The sequence below is a fragment of the Drosophila hydei genome, unplaced genomic scaffold (genome assembly GCF_003285905.1).
Source record: "Drosophila hydei strain 15085-1641.00,03,60 unplaced genomic scaffold, DhydRS2 tig00000070-arrow-arrow-pilon, whole genome shotgun sequence".
Classification (NCBI taxonomy): Eukaryota; Metazoa; Arthropoda; class Insecta; order Diptera; family Drosophilidae; genus Drosophila; species Drosophila hydei.
This window is the reverse complement of record NW_022045659.1, coordinates 36129-62391: the sequence shown is the minus strand read 5'-3', so window position 1 is coordinate 62391 and position 26263 is coordinate 36129. Positions and strand designations below refer to the sequence as shown.

Sequence of the window (26263 nt, the reverse complement as noted above, 5' to 3'; positions counted from 1 at the left end):
GCTCAAATACCAATATTTCAAGCTCAGCGCATTGAGCCTATTGCCCAATGAAAGGGCATCTATAAAATATACAAAGCAACTCAGGTGACGAGCAATTAAAACGATTCAAACAGCTCGACTCAAAAGAAGAAAAATTATTGCTGACGCCTCGCTGGTGGCAGCGGCGGATTGCAAAAGCGTTTAGCGCCAGCCACGCCTACTTTTCGGTATTCTCAATGACGCCTTCGCATTGCATTTGCGCTCGACTGACGCTGAAACAACATGCAACGCCCGCAACTGGTCAGTTGTGCATGTGAGCGCCGTTGTTGCCGCTGTTGCCGTGCGTCCATGTTGCCGTTTGTTGCTGTTTGCTTGTGGCGGGCTGCACTTAAAGCCATTCACGTTGCACAAACAAACACAGTGGAGTGTACCAGCTGCGTGGAAATGCAAAGCGAAGCGTTTTCGCATTCACTGACGATACTCGGGTGGCACTGCCAAAGGACTCCAGCTGCCATCCATATCGAGGCAAGGCACTCACTCGCCTGTTCTTTGTGTGTGCTTGGCCATTTCTCGTGCAAGATTGATTGCCCTGCTAACAACGTGCCCATTACTGAAGCTGCTTGCTTTGGGGCGGGGCACGTACTTAAGTCGTAATTATATAACGCTCGAGCGACGATGCGAGCAGTGTCTTAATGAAGACAAACGATGCAATGAACAATGCATCACTGAAGTGCTTTTAATTTGAAATAGCTTGCGGCTTTTTAGACAAGTTGTAAATGCGGCACAGTAAGCTTTGTTTGCTTTGCCTATTGTCAGCTTGAGTACCTTAATTGAACAGCCTGTGAATAATTGAAATCTATTTCTCTGTCGATAATTGACACATTCAGGTATTCTAATATGAAATAACTGAACTGGAATAATAATCAATTGCATTCAATTCAGCTTTTGGCTATTGACAATTGACAATTGAATTCAAATTCGCAGCGCTGCATGAATGCTCTAGACTGATATATAGTTAGAATTGGAACACACTTCATAAAAGACTTAATTCAAGTTTCATTGTCCGTACTGAATATTCCCTATATATCAAATATACGGCGATAAATGAGCGTAAATTGGCATTAAAAAAATTGCTATTCGTTCGATTCATTTATTCTGTATAATCTTTCCACATTTAAATGTTGTGACTCGACTCGTTCAGAGTATCTAAAGGTTTTTAATCTTTTTCTTATATAAATAGAACTGAAATTGTTTATTTAAATTCTTGTCAGTGGCATTGTAACACCATGTCGAAGCACTTGAAATGCTGTGAGCTACGTTCTTTATTGCGAGTAAAGGCTGTGGTTACGCATTCATTCAGCATTGCTGGCTTGAGGCCTTCTGCAGCAGCACCGAAGGATCATGAGCTGTTGGCCTTTTGCTGACACAAAGCAAGCAGCAGCCACCAGATTATCACAACAAACTGCCAACAGATAAACAGTTGTTATAGCTCGACTCACACATGACAAAAACAAGCGTTAAGCACACACCCACACGCAGTCGTCGCACAGATATGGGGACATTAAGACAACCGCATTGTAAGCCAGTGCGACATATTTTAAAGCGCCTGAGCACATTTAGCGTCAAATTTTCAGACAGTCAGCAGTTATGACACACAAAGCATAAGGAAAAGTAAACGCTGGTGAGCGCAAAGGATATGCCATGCATCCTGAAGGCTAAAGGGTGCCAGTCGCCGTCTCTCGTCCTCGTGCTTGCGAAGCCAACGCAAACAGCCAGACAGTTAGACGGGCAAAGAGCGGCACACAAAGTGTGGAAAATAAAAACTCATTAAAAATGAAAGGCAAGCAAATTCACACACACATTGACAATTGCTAGGGGTTGTGGCAGTGTGAAGTTGGTCTGCACACTCGCTTTTTTGTGTGACCGCAACACCGACCAAGTGCTAAGCAAAGAAGCAAAACGCTCGCAGCGAGTTTCTCAACAAAAGACGCAGCAAAAAAAAAATAAACAAATCATTTTAATTCTCAATTAAATGCCAAACAGAAGAAGCAGCGCGTCAGACTCTCACATGGAGCAAGACCACGATTCGCAATCCGGTGCTGGGCTGGCTGCTCTGAAAAGGTGTCAAGTTGCAAACATGAAAGGACTTTGGAGTGTGACCCTGCTGCTTGCCCGCCCTCGCCGTTGCCTTGCCATTGGCGTGCCGTCGATTCTTGTAATGGGTGTCATGATGATGTTTGCTTAGTCGCAAAGTGCCTAAGAAGTGGGCGTGGCAATCTACTGTATAATACGAAAGTGGGAATTTCGCTTTGGCAGGTCCGTTCAACTGTTTTTCATTTTGATAGACAAACATCAGTGTTAAGTCATGAGCACAGCCATGCAAAACTCCTCGACCCCAAAACATATATGAATCTTCAGCATTGTTGTAATGTGGCGTGGCTCTTGCGAATAACATTAATGATGCAGAGTCATTCATTTTCGTATGCCCGCCTCATAAATACACGTTAAACATATTTACAAGTACGCAGCAAAGCTGTAGAGCAATACAAACTGGAATCGTTGCCTTGTTATTCTAAGCTGTTGCTCGTCTGACTGATCTGGGAAGCCAGTGCGGAGAAGGTGACTTGGTTCCACACATCTGTGCGGTCTCTGTCAGCCAGCCAGCCAGCCAGCCAGCCAGCCAGCCAGCCAGCCAGCCAGCCAGCCAGCAGCCAGCCAGCCAGCAAGCTAGGCAGCCAGGCCTGCCATCCCGCTGCGTCAGCTCAGTAATGTTTATGTGCACGACACTCTCTCTGCGGCGCATAGGAATTACTATTGTTGTTTACTCAGTTGTTATGGCTCTGGCCCCGAGTTGAACTGACTTGAGCTATATGAATGCATTAAATATATATCGCAGGCTTGTAATAGCAATTAAAGTTGACTAGAGTCCTTAAATTTAGAGTATTTATATTATTATGTTTATCAAATAATCTGCTTTGATTGAATTATTGTGGGCATGATTTTCTGCTCAATCAATTGGTAATTACTAGTGCAAGCTATAAGAACTAGAAATTTTATGTACACTCTTATACACACCATATATATATATTTGAAAATTGCTTGAGTGGCTATTTTTCCTAAGCATTAAAAATGTTTCCACTAAGATCTTTAAGCGATATAAAGTGATTTAGTATTTATGAAAGTTGTTTCAATTTAACTTCATAAATCTCATTTCTTTAAATTAGTCACTTTCAACATATGTGTATATATATATGACGTGTATATAACTGATTGAAATGAGGATATTAAATTTAAATAAAAGTAAAAATGCTTAGCAAATTCTTAGGCTGTAGAGTTCTGATAACTCTTCCATATTTTTATAGTTTATTTATTTTATATTTTTACATATTTCATTTAATTATTATTAATAATGCGCGTGTTATAAGTTTTTTATACTCTTAAATCGACCTAAAGATTTTCTGATTTGCTGCCTCGTGTTTACTTAAACATAGATGTTGTAGATTTTCAATATGCATGATTACTAAATGAAAGTGAAAAGGTTTCTAAAAATTGCTTTATCTCAGATTTAGCAATATTAAATATATAAATATATATTAAAATGAATAAAGAAACTAATACTTAAAATGTATATTCTTATCATATTATTTTTGCTAATTATAAAGAAAAAATCAGTAAAATATAATTTGTTAACATAATTTGTTTGCCTGCAGGTGGACGGCGACGACTTAATAAAGGAGACACTAAGCGGAAGCAGACCAAAATCTGTGGAAAAAGCGGAGAAGCTGGAACAGAAGTCAACAAAAACTAATTTAATAATTTCTGTGAAGGCAAGGAAAACGCATGCACACACGCAAATAAAAGATAGACGCAACAAAATGGGTTTATTAGGGCTTCTAAACAGAGCGAAAGGTGGGTAACTAATTGCATCGTTTGTTGATGTTGCCAAAGTTATTGCTGTTGTTGCTTCTTGTTGTTTTCCTGTTTCTGTTTCTGTTTGCTGCTGTTGTAACAAGTAGTTGCCGTCATTGCTGTTGTTGGCAACAACTTAAACTGCATTTGTGTAACAGCAAAGCGAGTTCTGAACGGGGTAAACAAACTACATACGCACACGAGCATCCATAAATATATCAGAAAGTGAAATGGCACACACGCACACACACAGGGAATCAGACTAACACATACGCACAAGTGCGCAAGTGCCTGGAGTATAAAGTGTTTCGTCTGCGTTGGCGTTGTGCCTGCCTGCCTGGCTCAAGGGCCGTGCGCTGAAACCGAACCGAATTAGCTGCATTTTATAAGTTGCACTTGAAACAGACTCGCACAACTAGTGGAGGGCAACTAACGGCAGGCAGCAGGCAGGCAGGCAGCAACTGCTTTTGCAGCCGACTGGCCTTAAGTTTAAAACAACAATCCACATGCACAACGACATTTGCATAATTACGTAAAGATGATAATTATCCTGTTTTACCTTTCTGTTTGCCTTTGCCAGCGATTATTGCCGAGTATGCTCTGGTGCTGCTTGTGGCGGTTGCAACCTTCCAACTGGCGGTGCCATCACAAGCCACAAGCGGCTTACGTGTGCCCACGTTCCTGTTGGAGCCCTCGCCCCGCCTGCTGTTTGGCAACGATACGGGCGCACAGGTTAGTTGTACAGCGCATGGGAACCCTCCGCCCGTCGTGTCCTGGGTAATGCGCGACGGCACGCTGGCAACTCAGCTGCCCGGACTGAGGTGAGTTTTGCGGTTTCGACAACTATGCGTATAAGTAATATTAAGTATGTGTGTCGGGGTACGCGTCTGCGGTTGCAACAGTCACATTGTTGCGGCTTCAGCGTGCAGGCATAAAGAAGGTATTTTTTAGTTTATATTCAATTAATGTGCCAGAAAATCTGTGAAGTGCTTATGCTCTACAGCATGAGCGGGTTGCCCGAAATCGATGTTGTCACAGGCGCACAGATTGAAACCAGGAGAAAGAGCATTTCTATGCCTGAAAGAGACTAGGAACAAAAAGTGCACTCTTAATGCGCCCCGCATCAAAAGTCCAAAGAAATTACACACAAAAGTAATGCGTTGCTGCCACACAACCACAACAACAACAACAGCCAGCCCGCCGCAGCAACGACAACAATTACTGCATTTGTGTGCAACAGACTCGTATTGCTTTAAATGCACTCATATGTTAATGTCATGTAGCCAGGCACGACGAGCTGCATCCAACTTGCAGCCGAAGCCCGCTCTGTCCGTCCGCCCTGTCAGCGCTTTGTTAACTTTTAAAATATTAAAATGTTGTCAGGCTCTAGTTGTTCTTCTCTTCTTGCCATTGCTGTTGTTGTTGACGCTGCATGCACTATGAAAACTTAAATGTTGAATTAAAATGTGACTTTGCATGTAGATACACAAATGCATACAATTTCGTGTTTATCTACTTTTAACTGGAGATGAAGCGTGTATGAAACGAAAAAAAAGCGAAGGGATGCATTCATTCGACTTGTTTGGAGCTTAACATCTAAGCAAAATAAATATGTGTAGATATAAAAGAAATATAGTCTAGAGTGGATAATTTCTAGCTTCGTAAATGATTCTCATATATTTTTAATAATTAGAAAACGCTTTTGATGGCTTCAGCTAAATGAACTAAGTACATTTAATAAGCTGGATATGATTAATGTTTGATTTAAAAAATGTGTCAATATATATATATATATATATATATATATATATATATATATATATATATATATATATATATATATATATATATATATATATATATATATATATATATATATATATATATATATATATATACATTTTTTTATATACATATATATTATATTAAAAAATATTCATATTTGTGAATTGGTCAAAAATAAAATATAATAAAAATGTCAACACTTGCCCCACAGCATATCAATGACAATGTGGACTAAGAGAATTTGTGTGTTTTGCAAAATTAAAAGTCACTCAAAGTACTTGGTTATGCCAAACACACACACAAATATATGCATATATATAAATGTATATATACGATTTATATGTAAGCCAGGCAATTCACGTAATATTCATCGTGAAAAGGCTTTGCTTCTGCGGGCTATGTGTTTGGTCCCGAAAGTGGAACTAGATGTAAATGAAACAAATTTTATTTTAAGCTGCTAAAGAGCATAGTTGAATTCAAGTGACCTGTGTGGACAGGAGTGTATGGAATGTGTACTTATCTGGGAAACCCACAAACAGTAAAGGCTTTATTTACACATTTATTCCTGTATATTTTTTCGCTTTAAATTTAGCTCTACGCAAATGCAATAGACGCTAACAAATTGCCAGCACTTAAGCATTTTTGAAAACTGCGCTTGATGAACTTTTTAGTTGGTTTTTGCTGCTGTTCCAGTTGCTGTCCACCCACTGCTCGGTCGCATGCTCCGTGTTGTTGCTTGTTAGTTGGTTTCAACTGTGATGATTAGCGACTGTTGGATGGGAATCCAATGCTTTGTGCTCCGCATGCAATGGCTGGCCTTTGCTTTCTGCTGCATACTGCATAGTTGATAACTTGAAATCTGCTAGATGATTAAGCTGACTATTGGGCGAGCACTGTCCTGGTTACTCTCCTTCATATCTATTGAGTTCGGGAGAAATACTTAAAAAATATCAAATATCTTTATAATTCATATGTACGAAATGTAAGTACTATAATACCCCATGTGAGTTCGCTTCATATAGCACTCTGATGCCTGTAATCCCTGTTTTAGATTGCATATTCTATATAAATAGTCTACTATTCTCTGTAGTCAGCATAGTCTTGCGCATGGAGTTGCGGACTGTTGCTCTTTATTAAGTCTGGCATTGTTAGTAGCTGTCGATGCAAAATGCCATTTGCCAGCTTGCTTAGGTCCGGGCACGTTCTATTCGTCGGAGTATCCTCAGGTTTATTGCAATTTTTATGCAAATCTTCGCATAGTTGCGTTTTTGGGGCAGTAGTAAAAATTGTTCGCCGGCGGCAAAGGTGGCTGCCATTTTCGGGTGCTTTGCTGCAACAAATTTTTGTTGTTAACGGCGCTCTCACTGTGTATAAATAAATAACGAGGAAAGCCCAAGAACTTAACGTACTAAAATATTGCATTTCTGCTTATATCCTTTGTTGTTCTCTGTATTTGGTTTCTTTATTATATGTTATTTTTAATTTTTTACTGTTCGAACATATCTGGCAATGGCACATTGCACTTCCCACCGTTTTTTGGCGCAATATTATCGCACGGATTGTACCACCGAGGCCACCTTACCGTTGCCCAGAGCTAGCAATGCGGCCGGCACCCTACTTGCGTGCGCAATATTTGCAGGTGCAAGCAGGTAAGCGGAAAGTAGACTAAAGTAGCTTACACTGCAGCTATACCTATAGAGTTGTACTGCATGGTAGGCACCATTAGCATGCACTGCAGCCCGCAAATACAAATACCCACAAACAGACCCCATAGACCGTGGGTACAGTGCACATTCATAAGCAGCTCACGTACAGCAGCTGCTGCTGTAGCTTTATCCTGCCATTTGCTCGCAGCCTTTTTGTTTTGCTGTGTGTGTGTAGTTATCATGATTTGGCTGCACCTCACTTGTGCTTGTCAGAGTTGTCAACTGCGAGTTAGTTTCTGATTTCTGCACACATCACTCTAATAAGCTGCGTATTTCCTATCACACTCTGCTGGCGCATGCCTCGCAGCGGTTTGCCACTAAATTAATGTTGATGCTCTGTCAAGATTATGCACAATATTTGACAAAAGCAAATTGAAGACTGTTGAATGCATGTGTTATGTAATAATATTAACTTAAAGCGTGTTGAAGCTTTAAATGATTTACTACGAAACTTGTTGGAGGCAGCTCTTGCCTACCCTCTATTCAAATATTTCATATCAAAATCAAATCAAAATAGCCCCCGACCTCGACAACATTCGGGCATTGTCAATGCTGATTTAATTTAAATATAGTCAGTCATATAGTCAGCAGACGTAGGCCGACTGGCCAGCGTGAATGAACAACATGCGATGCTGATGATAGTCGTTTAAAATCTCATTCAATATTTACGCTGCGAATTTTCCGAATATATCATTTCTGATATTTTTACGAGTCATATATTGCGCATGGTATTTTTTGGTTTTCCCTTTGCTCCCGTGGTTTTCTTTCTTTCTTTATGATCTGTTCACTTCCGTTTCGCATGTAATTTCAAGCAATTTCATTCATTCATTCTAAACTGCTGCCATTTTTGCATTGCATTGCACAGCTCTTATTGTCTGCACGTTGGCCCTCTACGGTAGCACTTTTTTCACTGGTTGCAGTGGGTTTCCCGCGCCCGATGGGCTACCCCAAAGCGTTTTATGTTTCCAGTCGAAGAGTACGTTCGGCCCAAAAGGCACGCAACAATTGTTGATTTTCGGCAATTTCTCAGCTTTCTCATCTGTTTCTTTATTTTTTTACTCTGGTTCTGCTCTCTGTTGGCTGTTTTTGCAGTGGTTCGTCGGCTGTTCATGTGCACGTGGAAAACACTGAAGTCTATTTGGGAAATTCGGCGTTGATTAAGTGCGCTATACCGGAATATGTGCGGCCTTATGTGCGCGTGGCCAGTTGGCATCGAGGCGAGGAGATACTGCTGCCGGAACTGTCGGATGTTGGTGAGTGTTGCCACATTTTTACAGAGACACACAGATAGCTATGCGTGTGCTTGTGCGGGGTGTTTATCTGCAGCTGAAATTTATGTACACCATGCTAGCATTGTGCTGTGGCTTGTTTGCTATTGCGATTACAGCATGCCCTGAGGGATGTGCAGTTGCTGCTCCGCTCTTGCCATTGCTGTTAGCGTTGACATTATTGATAAATGTTACGTATACGCAGCGAGCAACTTGATTTCACTATGCATTTTTGGTTGTCGAGCAGTTTGTTGTTGTTTTTGTTTTTTTTATTGCTGCGATTGTTTTATGCAATTTTTGAATTACGACTCCCTGATATTGGCTTCGCTGCAGCTGGTCGCTACGTGGTGCTGGCTGCCTCCGGAGATCTGTATGTGCGGTCAGTGCGCACGGAGGATGGCCTGGTGAAGCTCAGCTGCCTCGTTACCAACACATTGAATGGGGACCGGCAGCGCAGTGAGGCGGTCATGCTTCAGGTGAAAGGTAAGGCGAAAAGCAAGCTGATTGGGGCAACTATGCGCTAACTAAAACATTGCGGAATCAACGTTCGACGTTCGACGTTCGTTACAGAGCTCAGCAAGAACTTGGCGCCAAGCACCAGCCAAAAGCCGGTTATGGAAATCCAAGTGGAGCGTGGCAACGATGTGCATCTCCCTTGCAACATACAGGGCAATCCATTTCCCATATTTACGTGAGTACTGCCCCCATAACCTCTTTGCCGACTATATTCATCCACACAGCTTCTATCTCTGCCAATAAAAGAGCAACAGTCATATGGAGAGAGCTAGGCGGGGCAACGTTAATAAAGGACACTTAAGTGCATTTGGCTGTCTGCGTGGGGCACAGGTTTTATTACATACTAGAGGCAGCCGTGCGTCAGCTAATTATATGGGCTTTACACTGAGATCTGTCTGGCAAAATGCAGAAAGCTTTTTGATAGCCCAACATTAGCCATGTGTTTTCTTTGCTGACAAAAACAAACTAATAAAGCAGCTGGCGCTCAGCCAAGTTACTTGGCAAATACTTAATCATCTTGTTTATGTAGTGCTCAATGTATCGACTTACAAAAGTCAACATTTTGCTGCCAAACAATAAAGACCTATTTGGGTAAACAGCAAACAATAAAAAAAAACAGCACTCAAAGTCAGCAAATAAAATGTATCAAATAACATCAGACATTTGGCACTAATTAGCAGCATAAAAACCCTGGTTAATTGACAGGCCGATGCGTCTGTGGCAAAGGCGAAATTTGGCAATCTCTTTCCCATCCGCCGGGCTTATTAAAATTTCATGCAGCCATAAGCACTTGATGTGTGCCTACAAAGAGAGCAAGAGAGAGAGATGATGGAGAAGTAGCTTGACTGTGGCTCAGAATAAGTCGGTTTGCTGAGGCGCCTGAGCAAGGGCGTAGAGCGACGCACACAACTGCCATGGAATATCCAAACAAACACCAGACAAACATGCAAAAAAGCCGCTGCTCTCCGACTGCTTGCTACGTGAAATGCCAGAATATTTTCAAATGCCAACCCACAGAGCAGCCAAGTGGCGGACAAAGGCAGGGACGCGAGATTTATACAGCATATTTTCAGTAAGCACTGCTCTCCCAACTCTCTCCGATGCGCCGAGTGCCTCTGGCACGTTATGATTACGATAAATGCGAGAAAAAATGCGATAATTTTGTTTTAGTTGAAGTTTAGTCCGAGCTGCCTACGTGTCTGGCATGGCCAATGAGTGAAAATCGGGTTTATGGCTTACGGCCTGAGAGCTTTCTTATTGATTTCATCTGAAGTATTTATATTTACTATGCGTGTGTGTACCCCAAGAGAGAGAGGCCTAATATCTGAAATATTTACTTTTTCGTATAGAAGATTACATTCGTGTTCATAAATAAGTTATATCAAATGTGGGCGTATTGTAGTCATGCATTTGTCATACTCTCACAGCTTCTTCATGAGTGTTAAATGCATAGAATAGGACATTACACTGCACATGGGAATATCAATTGTAATTTTAAAATATGTTTACATTTTGAATATTAATATGGAAGAAATATTAGATGTACAGTATAGATGTATTCTAGAGCTTGACTTGATGGTTGTGGTCAGTCAGTTTGAATCAGCTGTCTTATCCGATTCTACCTGCTTGCTTTGTGAAGTTTCAATTAACTTCAAGGTATACATATATTTATATATATTTATACATATTTATATATAATTATAACACATAAATATTCCATTCAATAATCAACTAGTTGGCATTGATATCCAATTTGCTTTTCAGTTGGTATCGCGTTTCAGACTCGGCAGCGCTTTATCCGATACCCATCCTCGCAGCGCGTCATAGTCTCGCGCACATTGTTGCTTATCAAAAATTGCTGACGAGGCGGGGACGCAGGCAAATGGGTAAGTATTATCAATTGGCAGGCAGACACCACCCAAGCAACCTCAATTCGTTGACAGGCGCTGACTGTCAGTTAGTCAGTCAATCAAATGGCTAAAGGGCAAGCAGTTTGGACTATCTTGCCATAGCGTCTGACAGCGGAATATTGTATTTAATGCACAGTCTGCTGCCATATATACATATATACACTGCGGAGCATAACTATAAGCGCACCCACTTTTTTCCAGTGTAGAGTCCGTTATAGATGGAATACCGAAAAAGTGTAAATGAGGAATTAAAGATAATCGAAAATAATATTATTTGAGACCAAAACAAAAACAACAATATTAACGGTACTTTTCTTATCTGCTTTAATGTGGTTTTTGCGCTAGTGCATAACTATAAGCGCACCTATTGTTCTTTCATAATCTCGTTGGCTTTAGACTTACGCGCATTAATTGAAGATTAGCATTATTTAAAAATATTCAAATTTGAGAATGCCACGTGGTACATACTTAAGTGACATAGAGAATGGGAAAATCTTAGCCCTTATTCATGAAGGAGTCTCCAAGAGGGAGATAGCTCGCCGGATTGGTCGTTCCGATTGTGTAGTAAGAAATTTTTTTAAAGATACCACAAATTATGGTAAAAATAAGACTGGTGGCCCAAAATCGAAAATTTCGGATCGATCCCAGCGACGGATCATTAGTTCTGCCAGCAATTCGATGAAGACGGCACGTGAAATCGCCGATGAATGTGGCCAAAGTGTGTCCCGCTGGACAATTCACCGGGTTTTAAAGAAGTCAAAAGTAATTACAAGACAAAAGCTTCAACCAGCACCTCGGTTGCTAAGCCGACACATTGTAGATCGCCTGGATTTTTGCCAGAATCAACATGGCAAGGGACTGGAAAAATGTACAAAAAATTTCCAAAACATATTTGGACAATAGGGTTTTCAATTTTAATTATTTTAACTTTACAGACTATTTTTTCTGACGAAAAAAAGTTTAATTTGGACGGTCCCGATGGCTTCAATGGATATTGGAGGGATTTGCGTAAGGATCCACGATATTTCTCTAAGAGAAACTTTGGAGGCGGATCTCTAATGGTCTGGGGTGCGTTCGCAGTAAATGGGCTGCTTGGAATTGGCATTTCCCAGCACGCGTATGAATTCTGCAGAGTATATAGAAGTGTTGCAGATGATTTACTGCCGACATTTCGAAGAAGAGGAGCAAGGAAGTGGGTGTTCCAGCAGGATAATGCTGCTGTGCATCGAAGCCGGCAAACTTTGGAGTGGCTGGACACACACAAAATTGAGGTATTAAAATGGCCATCATGCTCCCCCGACCTAAATCCAATCGAGAACCTATGGGGTTATCCTGGTGAGGTCCATTTATGACAAAAATAAGCAATTCGACACAATCCGAGAGCTTAAAGCCGCCGTAATTAGTGCTTGGGAACAAATTCCAATAAGTACCCTTGAAAATTTAATTTCGAGCATTGCCCAACCGCTTTATTTGAACTAATTCAAAATAATGGAGGCTATACTCATTATTGAAATTTTAAAAAAATTGAACATCTAATAAATAAGTGTTAAGTAAAGACCTAATTCCAAAATTTTCTATGTGCGCTTATAGTTATGCACTAGCGCAAAAACCACATTAAAGCAGATAAGAAAAGTACCGTTAATATTGTTGTTTTTGTTTTGGTCTCAAATAATATTATTTTCGATTATCTTTAATTCCTCATTTACACTTTTTCGGTATTCCATCTATAACGGACTCTACACTGGAAAAAGTGGGTGCGCTTATAGTTATGCTCCGCAGTGTATATACATACGTGCTTGCAGTGCTCGAACATTGTGCCATATATCGCTGTGATATATATGACAGAGTTGATTGATTTTGACTGGCTTACGTAGCACTGGCCCCTACTACATTTTATGTGACTGGCTCTTTTTGCAGATTTGCCAGGCATCGAATCAGTTTGGAGAGCAGCGCATCGAAATTCGGCTCAGTGTAAATACGTTTCGTATCTGTGCACATACTACCCGCAAGTACAAATTGTCAATTCGGGGCGGAACGGCAATTTTCAATTGCACGACAACGGGCTCGGCGATCGATGGCATCGACTGGCTCCACAATGGCAAACCGCTGCAAGCGAATAATGCACTCAGCACCGGTCGGGATAAGTAAGTATACTAGCAGCGTGTAACAAGCGGCAATAGTGCCAGCGCCAGCGCCAGCAACAGCAACAGCAACATGCAACTCAAACATGCAACATTGTGTGTAGCACTGAGCATAGGCCATTTCAAATTGTATCTCCCTCTCCTTTCTTTTCTTTTTTCTATCAAAGTTGCAAAATTTTTGTGCTCGTCAAAATTAAAACGAAAAAAAAGAAGCAATATATGTGTAAGCTATGCTAAGCTGGATTTTGCAACTAAGAGATATCCTATTATGAGAAGCTTATGTGGCAGCATTCATATAGAATAAAACTGGAAAGTAATAGCTTCTATATATGCAGACTTAACCAGATAATCCCTGTTATGATCCTTGGTTCTAGATTTTGATCTAGATTAGATCTCAGTATATTGTCAGCGCATACCCTGAGGAAGCTTCAAGTCTCTAGAAATAAGTTTTATACAATTTGGTTTTAATCTCCATTCATCTGTACATTGCTTTCATAAGCTCAATACTAAATCAGGTGTCTATAGCTTTAAGGATCAGTGATGTTAAATAATTTTCAGAGTCTAGCCTACGAGATATCCTCATTATATATGGCATAGATGTTATAAGCTCGTTCTACTTTTGTTTTTTACATACATTACAAACACATTATACCCTTTCTAGCCATTTGCAATGGGCTCAGGGTATACAGAAAATAGATTGGGTAAAAGCCGTAGATTACATGTTGTTGTTGTGCTTGCAGAGGCGTTGTTAAGGCTGCTCCGAGCCAAAAATGTTTTATCGCTCTGTATTATTATTGATGAGCGATGCCATAGCTGTGGGTCGGTGGAGCAGAACTACATTTGTTGCCCTCAACAATTTCATTTTTTCCCTATTGTTCGGCACTTTATTTATCAGCGGATTTTTCGATATTTTGGTTCGTTTTTAGTTGCAGCTTTTTGATGTCAGCTATTCACAGATTGTTTAAGAGTTTTGCTTTATTATTTCTACCGTTTTCCATTAGCTGATGCATGTAAGGGTCATTGTTTGAAATATGTTAATTGATTGCGATGAATATTCAAGAATTTCAATCAAATTTCGGGAGAGAGAACATCATTCGGATGATTGATTGAAAACAAAGCTCAACTTTAGCCGGGCTGCTCTGGCTATTCTGGCCGTCTTCGATACACACAGAGCCACAGTCAGGCAAACTAAACTAGATCATGCTATTAGCATACCTTTGTTATCATTCATTAGTTCAAGTAATTAAAATTAAATAGAAAGCAGGCACATGCATGTGTCTACAAAACATAAATTATGTTAATCTTAGTAGCGGCAGATTGCCCAGCTGCTTGCGACTGCCGAGTGGACACTGTGCACACACACATCTGTTTAAATGGGTTGAACACATCTTGATAATTAATGCAAATTACGTGAAATCAGCATAATACGCAGTCTGGCCGAGCCAAATGCAAACTCGCATAGCCCAGCCGCATCAGCATCAGCATCAGCACAAAATATCCTTACATACATAAATATATTGAAGTTGGCAAACAGCCTCGAGTACAAACAGCCTGTAAAAACAAACATCGTGTCGAGTATGTGTGTTCTCAACTGTTGTGTGTGGGTGTGTGCGTGTGTGTGTGTGTGTGTTTATGCGGGCGAACTGACCAGCTGTTGCCCAAGGATATATGCCAAAGCAAAAGCGGTCAAGCAGAGCGAGAGCGAGAGCACAATAGAAAGGGGAAAGCCGAGCTGAGCTCCAGCAAATCAGCATAACAAATCAACCAGAAATTTTTATGCTTATGCTAATAAAATAAATAACAAATTTCGCCTGAGTGAACAAAAGGCCAGTGCTCACACACACACGCATCCACATCGAAAAAAGCAGAGAAAATACACCCACACACGCACTCATACACACAGAGATACATTTACATACACATCTAACACTTTTAGCTTACAAAATGGCGTCAGTTTATGGCATATTGTATGTTCAGACTCTTTCGTGCAACGTTGTCAGTTTTGGAGCAGCGTTTTTTCTTATTTTCCTGTCTTAGTTTAAATAGGAATTTCTTCAACATTTAGCATATTGTGTGCTGACTTCTTTTCGAAAAATTCCATCCTTTTATTTTGCTGCCAGCATACGCTTTCTATCGAAGACTTCGCTGCTGTTGTCGAACGTGGGACGACGCGACCGCGGTGTCTATCAATGTCTCGTGGAGAACCCAGCGGGCCAGCGCACAGGCCATGGCAGAGCTGAAGCTGGGCGGTAAGTTGACATGGGTGTTGTGGGCTGTCTGCCTTGGATGTGGATGTAGCTCCTCATCTACCCACTCATGCATAGTTTATGAGACAGGGCTTGGCATTTATCAGCCCGTGCTACTTTTGCCTCTCCGCAGACACTGTGCCCGAATTGATTTACACGTTCATTGAGCAGAATGTGCGTCCGGGGCCATTAATATCGCTTAAGTGCTCAGCCAGCGGCTCGCCACCGCCCCAAGTAAGTTCGAATGTTTTATTGCTATTATTATGCATTGCTATATCATTACACACACACGCACGCACACCACGCACACACACACATGCATGGCTGATTAAGCGTACAAATTATGCACTGACCATATCCGGGCGACTTCTTAGTGATTATCCGCTGCGATTTTCATTGCAGTTTGCATGGCTTCTGGACTCGCAGCCCATTATGGATGTATCTCTGCATCATCGCTTCGCAATTGGCCAATTTGTCGATATCGCTGGCGATGTGATAAGTCATTTAAATATTTCCCATGTACGCCCCGATGATGGCGGGCCTGTACAGGTGCGTGGCTACCAACACCATGGGCAGTGTTGAGCACTCCGCTCGGCTGAATGTTTACGGTGAGTTAATATATTGCCAGCGAAATCAATTATTCGACATGACCCCCATTGTGCAACTTGAAAGATATACCCAGCCAGCCCTCCTGCAGCATTTCGAACGGATCTTTTGTGTGGCGCACAATGCAAATCACAAAAGACGCTGAGCCATGAATTTTGTTAGTGCTCTCGTCGCATCCTCACTGATTGAAAATACATTTTGTCAAGGCAACGTGACAAAAGGCAGCAGTAGGACATGACACAAAAAATACCCGCATATACAGCAAAAAATTCCAAGAAAAATCCCCAGCGGCGATGGGTTCGATGGGGTCGCCATCGATATGTTGCCAATATTATCCATTGATAACAAGGGTTTGGCCAACGCAAGCTCTGCCAAGCGGGATAATCACTGTCAATCAGACAAGAAACTTCGGCATTCAAAATACAAATATGTGAGGGTCGTCAAACACCGAGCGCCGCGCGTCGAAAGCTAGTTCCTGCCTCAAGCACTTAGGAGCAAATTTGAGCATTTTAAGCTGTTTTGATAATTCGATCTTAATGTGTTAATAATGCATAAGCGAATGCCCCTGAGCCTGCCTCATGATTGATGCTGTCTTATGCCATTCGGCTTGCCTAGGGGCAGCCTGTATGCGTATACTTGATATTTAAGTGGGCACATTGATGATAAATGACGTGTGCTTGTGCGCCACAATCAGCGAAGTCTAAAATCAAATTAGGTCTCTATCCACCGGTCTAAGCAGCAACAGCTATTAATACAGGTGAGATAGAAGTTCGAGCACTGAAATGGGCTACTACTCAACGCTCTCTAATACAATCGCTAGCTATTTTTATTTCTAATATGATCTGCAATTAATTTGTAATCAAGAGGACAGCACAGCAATAGAAAGAGAAATATATAAACGAGATAATACACTGTTGCATATTTCGATAATAGGCTCAGAGGCTTAAGCATTTGAAAAATATAACAAAATATACAGATGCCAGTTCGAAAACCAATCAATATTTTGTTTAGGGCTGTGTAAATGCGCTGCTGCACTGGGTGTGCAGTGTAGAGCAGGCTGTTTAATTATAAATAGTGCAATTTATGCAACGTATTTACGCAGGCAACGTGCTGCATTAGTGGCACTACAAATTGCACCCTGTGGCGCCAGCCACGAATGCAGTTCATGCATTAACATCGCATCTGTCCCGAACAAAATATAATTTGAATTATTAAGCATTGGCGTTGCGTTGCTGCCTAATTGCATTTTGTAACTAATTTAATAAATTACACTGCTCTCGAACACAAATGCATGCACACACACACATATACACACATACACACACATATATACACCCTTTTACAGGTCCACCGTATGTACGAGCCATTGGGCCCATTAAAGCCGTTGCTGGCGAGGACATAATTGTGCGCTGTCCGTTTGCTGGCTATCCAATTGACCAAATTCGCTGGGAGAAGGCACATCAGGAGCTGACAACAAGTAAGACAAATTGCAATAGAGGGAATGGGCAAGGAGTAGGGAGCAGGGCGTGGCAGCTGCAATAGACGTTCGAGCGAATAGCAGAATTTGATACACATTTTTATTTTGTCTTTGGCCAAGGCGCTCACTATACACTCGCCCCAGTGGCGGAGGGCGGACAGCTTGTCATCCAGAATGTGGAGCCTGGGCGTGATCAGGGCATCTACACGTGCATCGTTAGGAGCCGGGCGGGCGAGGAGGCGCGTCGCGACATGCAATTGAACGTGAACAGTAAGTTGAAGAGGGAACTCACCTTCAGTTGGATGTCGCATTAATGTTCTGCCACGTTGGCTAATCGCTCACCAGGTCCGCCTGTCATTGAAGCCTTCAAGTTTCCCAAGAACCTGCAGGAGGGCGGGGCGCGCGCAAATCACCTGCGCGGTATCCTCTGGCGACATGCCCATCTACTTTACCTGGAGAAAGGATGACAGTGTCATTCCCCTCAGCCTGCAGGTGAGTTGGCAATCCAAAGATGTCGAACGAGCATTGCATTTAGCGCAACTTGTGAAACATTTTTGTTCTTGCTACTTCTACTGCTGCTGCTGCTGCTGATGCTGCGTCTTTCATGTGCGTGTGTGTGTGTTTCAATTTACAAGATTACTGAAAAGAAGGAAGAGTTCTACTCGCTGCTGGTGTTTAAGGATATCAGCGCCAGGCACAGCGGCAAATACACCTGCTACGCCAGCAACGCTGCTGCCAAGGTGAACTACACGGCGGAACTACAAGTGCGCGGTAAGTTTGTTCGGCCATGAAAAGCAAAAGAAATAGAATGGGCGGCTCGCAGTGGCTCCGGTTGCTTCGGTTGCTGTAGCTATTGATGCGCTTTGCTGCTGTTTCAAATAAATCACGCAGGATTTGTGTGCCTGTCCTGCCAGCACTTTGCCGTTTCTCGGGCTACACACTGAAACAAATACACACTGCACACACATCCGTATAGAGAGAAACACAAACAGCAAGTTGTTAATTTTGTTGTTTACTTGGCGCGCTTTCATTCGTTACATTTCGGTATTGTGTCCCGGTCACGTTTCAGTTGCGCCGCGCTGGAGCTACGAGCCCATGGACACGGCCATTATGTTGGGCAATACAATATCGATAAATTGCGAGGCGGAAGGATATCCGATTCCAGCAATTACCTGGTTCAAAGGACAGGGTAAGTTTGCCAATTTGCTGGCTATGCAGCTTCGGCCCTCAGCCTGTCGCCTCAGCTCATTCAAATTGGATGGGTTAAACGTGCAGACCCAGCGCCAAAGTCAAACGTTGGCTTATTAATTAGCTCAGTCCCATTTGAATGAGAGCAGCAATTAGTTTAATTAAGGGTCGCTTGCAGGAAAAGCATCAAAAGACTTCAAGCCTCTAAATATGCGCAACCACTCGCTGGTCCTTAATCTGGCCACTGACAACGATGAAGGCTCCTACATGTGCCAGGCAACCAATGAAATTGGCCCCGGCCTCAAGAAGATAATACGCATCAATGTGAACGGTAATTCAAATGACTGGCTCATTGACAGCATTCAAATAACTACTGATTACCAACTCCATTCCACTCTATGCATCATGCAGAGCCGGCGCGTTTCGAGCAGCCTGCCCGTAATGTCAGCTCACGTCGCAACGATCCGGTTACATTGGATTGCCATGCGAAGGGTGACGAGCCATAAGCATTGCCTGGACACACAACAATGGCCGCATCGATATGAATAACTTTCGCTTTAGCATTGCGGAAATGAAAACGGAGATGGGCGTGGACTCTCAACTAACCATCGGCCACTCGGATCGCCATGATTCCGGAGTATATCGTTGCATTGCCGAGAACCCGTATGGCCGTGCCGAGCAAATTGTTTTTCTTGCCGTGCAGGAGCGACCCGATACCCCATCCAATCTGGAGGTCTTCGAGGTCGGCTCTCGCACCGTCAAGCTCAGCTGGCGGCGTCCCTTCGATGGCAACTCGCCTGTGCTCAGCTACCTGGTGCAGTATCAGGCGCTCAAGTATCTGCAGTCGCACTCGGCGCTTGGCACCGCTGGCGGTGATTGGAATGGTGCTAATGTCATCAATGTCACGCTGCCATCGACGAGCATTAGTCGCAGGTGTGTGTTTATTGATTGCCTCAGCTTATGAATCCCTGAGAGACTCTGCTCTTCTTTCTTCTTAGCTATGATAGCGATCTACGCGAAAATGCGATTGTGGCTGGCCTGTCCCCGGCTACGACCTTCCTCATACGCATGCAGGCCATCAACGAGATTGAGCGCAGCTCGTATACGGACGCCATTGTGCTTAAAACCCAGGAGGAAGCGCCCACTGAGGCACCATCAAACGTGCAGGTGCAAACGGGCGGCGAGAGCGATCTGATTATTACCTGGCAGGTGGGTGGACCAGCTCGAAACACCCCAGTTCCCAATCACACTACACTAACCAATTGCAGATACCGCCACGCGAGTCCTGGAACGGTGAGCTTATCGGCTACACTGTTAACTGCACTGAAGAGAAGCAAAACATTAACTACATCAGCGTGGTGAACAGCTCCCTCAAGTCGGTCATTGTCAGCGGCTGGGCAACTACCAAGGCCACTCTGCGTGGCCTGCGCAAGTACACGCGCTATGCAGTCACTGTGCGGGCTCTCAACAGCTTCGGATCCGGTCCCTGGAGTGCGCCCATCTTTGGCACCACAGCCGAAGGCGGTAAGTGCCACTAAAATTGTCATCTTACTCAGATTGCATTGACTTAACAAAGCTGGACTTTAATTTGAAAAAAAAAGAAACATTCTATTCAAGTTCTTTTGAAACTGAACTTATCTGATTATCTGATATTTGAGTAGTTTTATTCAAGAGACTTTTTAATTCCAAACAAAAATCATAAAACTTAATTTCCAATCGATTTGAATATTTGCAGTACCTGAGGCCGCGCCGCAAACCGTTAACTGCTCCTCGCTATCCTCGCAGAGCTTGAAGATATCATGGATGGAGCCGCCGCTGCAATTCCATGGCGGCATTATACAAGGCTATAAAATTTTATATCGCCCCATAGTGCATCAGAGTGAGTATTGGCTGCCCAGGCCAGCGCATCTAGATTTTGCGGTTGCCAGTTGGCACTTTATGGCGCTGATTTTGTTGATATTGCAAGCGACGAGCGCTGTGTAAACAGCAATCGATATGACTGTGTAGTCTGCAGCGGGGCGAAGCGGAAGTGGGGCCTGAGGCTGCTAGAAATAAGAAGTGAAGGCAAGCTAGTTGCTTGGTTTATTGGTTTTGGCGCCGAGCTGTGCGTCAGCACATTGATGAGGCGGCAAGTTGTGGATATTGGCACAGCTTATCAAATCAATGTACGTACTTGGGAATCGATACTATTTACACGGCTCAAGCATCTTCCGGTTTCTTCTACTTAAATCGATTAGCCTCAATGTGACTTCGCTTTTGTTATTATGAACAGTTTATTAGAAGATGCTACTTACAGGAGGTTTTTGTAGCCTTGTCACGAAATTGGTAAGGCTTCAAAGATGTCGTCGGTGTCATAAAAATGTTCTAGCTAGCCATGTTCGTCATGAAAGCTTGCATTAGGCCGGTCTCTGTTGTTCGACTACTCAGTAATCATTTTTAACTTAAAGTAATTTTCAGCCCTGTAATTAAGTTAAGCAGTAAGGTTGTTGCTGGTTTGACTTTCACATAACCATAACAATATGGCTTATCAATTCAATTTCACAGTCGACTTCCCCGCCAAACTGGAGATAAAACGCACTTCGAACCTGGAAACGTATCTGCATACGTTGCTCAAGGCCACCAACTACTCGATACGGGCTCTGGCCTATACGGCCACCGGCGATGGCTTGGCCAGTCAGCCGTTATTTTGCCAAACGGATGACGATGTGCCCGATGCTCCGGCGGCCATTAAAGCTGCTGCCTTGACGGCTGATTCGATTTTAATTTCATGGCTCCCGCCGAAGAATCGCAATGGTATCATATCGCATTACACGGTATATGCGCGTGAGGCCGGTCGAAAGGGTCAAACCAAGAGTGAGTATCCGAAATGGGAGTGGCTAACACATGGCGTGAATCTGTTTGCTTTTCTCTTCTCTTTTTTTGTTTGATTTTTCTTGTTTTTGATGGCGATCAGCTCATATGGTGCGCGTTGATGAAAACGGCTATCCTGTGACATTCGAGGCACGCAGCCTGGCCGAGAATCAAATGTACGAGTTCTGGGTATCTGCATCCACATCCGTGGGCGAGGGCGAGCCCACATCTGTTGTGGCACAGGCAACCAATACACGAGGTAGGCGTTGCAGCGCTTTATAGCTGTTTTTACACGCTTCAAATGATGCCATCAAAGGCGATTGTGTGATTTTCGTTTTAATTAAAATTTCATACATGGTCCTGGGCCCATGTTGCACAAAATGACCGCAACAGCGTTGTCAATATTTAAATTCCGTGCACCTAACTGTATGCAATGGTTTTAATTTTGTTTTGCTGTGCACTTGTTGTAGCACCTGCACGCATCGCCTCATTTGGGCAGGTGGTGCGCAAGGCCATTGGCACTAGACTCGTGCTGGAGTGCCTCGCTGTGGGCAATCCAACACCGCGAGCGCGTTGGTTAACACGTGATCGCCCCGTCACATTCAGCCCCTTCTACGAGGTGACCAACGAGGGCAATTTGAGGATACACCGTAAGTAGGGCTGTGATGCAGAATATTTGCATTTACATCTTTTGATCCGCTTTTCGCGTTGCACTCTTAACAGGAGTTGAAGGCAGCCTCTCCGGAAATTATACATGCACGGCAAACAATCTCTTTGGTAGTGACGAAATCCAATATCAGGTGATTGCTATGAAGCCACCAGGCGCACCACAAATCATCGTGCAGTATGCTTCCGCTGACAGCATACGTGTCAGCTGGGATGCACCCGATGACGGCGGCGCGCCGTTGCAGGGCTACACAATTTCATATCACACCGCTGGTGATAGCTGGACACAGACGGAGCTCCTGCCAGAGAACAACGCTTACACAATGACGGGACTGAAGTGCGGAAATCAGTACATTATAAAAATGTCAGCTCACAATTTGGTGGGCAATGGTGCGGCCAGTGAGGAAATTAATGTCTGGACCAAGGGAAAAGGTGAGTCCGCAGCCCCAATGCATTTGCATTTACATGGTAACGAACTGAACCAGTCGCGCAGCAACTCTACTGCGCCTCTACTTGCTGCGGCTGCATTGACCACAGTAACCACTCGCTGCTGAATATTTCCCACATGCATTCATTTCCATATTCATTTACATTCCACACAGCCTCGCAGGCGCCCAACGGCAATGAAACTAATTGCCACAAATGCAACCTGTGTGAATTTGAAGCTGTCATCGTGGCACAATGGCGGCTGCAGCATTCATCATTTCTCCATAGAGCATCGGCCACTCGGTATGTTTAAGTACACAATGAATATTCAGTATTTTCCGAATGAAAAATCAGCTCATTACTATAAGTAGATATTCCGCTAAAGGTTCTTCAGATCAGCATCGAAAGGAATCAAGTTTATAGCCGTGCGAAAGCATTTAAGTTTCGGTCCGCCTACAACAATTATTAACATTCATTTTTTATGAAATTCAATTAATGCAATTATTTACGTTTTCAATTAACTGAGCAATGAACATACATATTTATTTATAAATATTTATACAATTTTTATTGCGAATGGAGAAGCCAAGTGCAACATGGCGTATGAAGTATAATTTCCTTTCGAACGAAAAAAATGATGTGTTTGCTTTTTTATGCTCATTCAGAAAGTGAAAAGAGCATATTGGTTTTTTAAATATTTAAATATTTTAAATTTAATAATTTAAATAGCGCTAATGAAGTTAAATATATATAAAATATAATACAATTTTTTTCATCCTTGCGGAAAATATGTCTAGGGACGCAATGAGCGAGCATCCGAGTGCAAGCTCTTCCTTTTTTACTTACTTTCCTTTTTATTATCCCCCAGGTGACGTACGCTGGACAGTTGTCACATCGGATATTTCAAACGCCGAGGAAAACCGCGAAAATTTAATATTCTGTGACTTTTTACCTGCGAAATGGTACCAGCTGCGCATCTCTGCCACCAACGATGCGGCTAAAACGACGGAGCATTATCATTTCAGCACCACTAACCTCGACGGCAGCGTCATACCACCACCAACAGTTTTTCCCACCGAAAATGATTTGATGAACAATCTGATAAATGTGACGAATCCAACCAGCGGTGATTGGTTGGCAACGTTTATTGTCGTTGTCATAATTACACTGTCCATCACGACGATGTAAGCGCGAGGGAGGGGCTGAGGGAACAAATGGGTTGGAGGGCGACAAATTCAATTGGGGCTTTGAGGGGAGCAACGTAATTGAAGACACGTAATTGCTTTCGAACCTTAATTAAGCTTTAATTAACTGGGGTGCAGGTGACGCACCCAGTGCATGTGAAGCGCTGAAAACTTATTTCATTTTTAATTTACCTCTGTTTATTAATGGAATACAAGGAAATTAATAATATTTGCTGGCTCCTCAAACGACAAATCCATTTTATCAATTTGAACGACTTCTTGAGAGCTAAGCAACTCAATAAGTTGCCTTCGGTCAACGAATTCCAATTTCAAGGAGTGCTTTAGTTAATTAAACACATAATCGCTGAGACGAGGTTTTAATTTTCTTGCAGCGCGCTGACCATCAGGCATCGACGCACCCTTTGCGGCCCCATTGCCGAGGGCTATGAGTCTCGGACGCTGCCCGGGGAGTACAAGGAGGAGCACGAGAACCGACGCAATCAGCAGGTGTACAGCGCCTCGCCGGTCAAGACAGTGGACAAAAGCAATGATTCTGGTGAGTGGCGCACGCGTGTCTAGCTGCAGGTAGCAATTAACTAGCTTCCCTCACCTGTCGTTCGTCTCTTTGCTTCGTGACTTACTTAGAAATGTACGAGATATCACCGTATGCCACGTTCAGCGTAAATGGCGGACGAACTGGCGCTCCGGCGAAGACTCCCACACGCGGGCTGCCTGGCCAAACGCCGCATGACTACACCATGCAGTTCAAAACATTCGGACACCCGGAGGGTGAGAGTCTGAACGCTACGGCCTATCCGCTATTGCCAGCTACAGGCTTTGGGCATGTCAAGAGCAAGTCCAGCTGGCACAAGCAACGCTACTATACTGATGGTATGGGATTAAATATCTTTACTTAAGCAACTTAAGCTGAGGCCGTCATTCCCAGATGAGTCCACGTTGAGCAAGTCTATGACCATGGTCGCTGGCTCGCAGTCCGGTCATTCCAAGAAGTCGAGTGGTGCCCGCAGCGCCAAGAGCGGCAATGCCGGCGTGGTGGCCGAGTCTGAGTCGGACACTAGCATCAGCCCAAGCACCGAGTTCTCCAACATGCCCACTTATCGAGTTCCTTGCAAATCTTCGCGCAGCAGCGACGGGCGCGCAGTCGTAGGTGCGTATGCCGCCCGGGAATTCAGCCATGCAGTCGCAGCCAATGCCTGTTTTCTTACAGATATGTTCCGGCCTGACTCCAGCACCGAGTCGAACAATGACCTAGGCTCTCCGGCGATGGAGCGACGACACAATACTCCGCGGCACATTGGCATGCCACTAGAGAAGCGCAGTGCAGGACAGCGGAACCGAAAGCATGGCTTGCAGTCCAGCAACCAGACATTGGAGCGACGAAAGTGCCCTGGTAGTAACAACAGGTAGTTCAGGTACCTAAACCCTCACCCATCCGAATCGAACACCCAACAAAAACATAAATCTCGATACACAAAAATTAAAAATTCAATTTCCATTATGATTAGAAATTAATTTTGACAATATGAAATATATAAGCTCCCCCAATATGGTCCTTCCATTGCCCCTAATTACAGCGCTGGCAGTGAGGTGGAGACAGCCGCCTCATTGGCCGCCTCCATAGCCGCATTGACTGGCGGCGATTTGACCAGCGGCTTTCGCCCGCCGGTCGGCTTTCATGATGCACGCGAGTTTGGCGACCAGGCCGAGTGCGAGCGGGAACAGCGCGCCTTGGACTTAGAGGTACAGCGCGTGATGGAGAACACGAGCGAAGCGCAGCTGGCGAAATTGGACCGCGAGGAGTTGACCTCACTGTTGGCAAGGTAAGTGAAATGTGTAGAATCGATGCTCCCAGTGCTTGACTGTAGTTTGTTGCATGCCTGTAGCGTCTACCAACCTTGAACTTGAACCTTGAATCGCAAAAACTAACCAGCCTGCGACCCCTAGGTATCACGAGAAGAAGGAGCAGGAGCGCCAAGAATACGCGATACACGTTTAATACTAACCTGACCGCAAGTAGCAAGAGCTAACTCTGACTAACTTGGCCAGAACTAAAAATTACAAAGCAAACAAAAAATAATCCAAAAATATCGACACTAAACAGCCCAAAAAAAGAAAATAAAATTGAAAGCATTTAAATGCATTTACCGTAGCCGAGCAAATCGACAGCTCAAACTCAACTCTAATTGTTGTTCATTAAGTGTATAAACTAAACTCTAGAACGTAAGCCAATCCGCGTAATTCTCGCTACTGCAAAACAAAGACTTTACAAAATCTAAATGTATGTAAAACTGACTGTACACCCACAAGAGTTATCACAGATTTTCAGAAGTACTCATTACTCATTAATGCTCGTTAAATGTCTGTTAGCCATAAGATTAAACACAA

At 43.3% G+C, this 26263-nt stretch overlaps 1 protein-coding gene across 1 annotated transcript; it reads left to right on the top strand.

Annotated features, from left to right (window-relative positions):
* The first annotated feature begins 3762 nt into the window (after positions 1–3762).
* Positions 3763–26263, top strand: LOC115482814 (Down syndrome cell adhesion molecule-like protein Dscam2). Its single transcript, XM_030222978.1, is given in 41 exon segments — positions 3763–3888; positions 4469–4709; positions 7169–7205; positions 7207–7295; positions 7990–8010; positions 8472–8632; positions 8981–9130; positions 9218–9338; positions 10928–10967; positions 10969–11049; positions 12991–13217; positions 15335–15419; positions 15421–15463; positions 15594–15694; positions 15863–15997; positions 15999–16068; positions 17412–17543; positions 17664–17813; positions 17889–17938; positions 17940–18035; positions 18179–18314; positions 18613–18732; positions 18910–19062; positions 19143–19232; positions 19235–19664; positions 19730–19940; positions 20000–20255; positions 20467–20610; positions 21276–21584; positions 21685–21840; positions 22052–22231; positions 22305–22679; positions 22850–22875; positions 22877–22976; positions 23542–23857; positions 24250–24413; positions 24503–24748; positions 24804–25025; positions 25086–25281; positions 25453–25698; positions 25823–26263. Coding segments are annotated over 41 exon segments (6192 nt in total). The 5' UTR covers positions 3763–3854; the 3' UTR covers positions 25875–26263.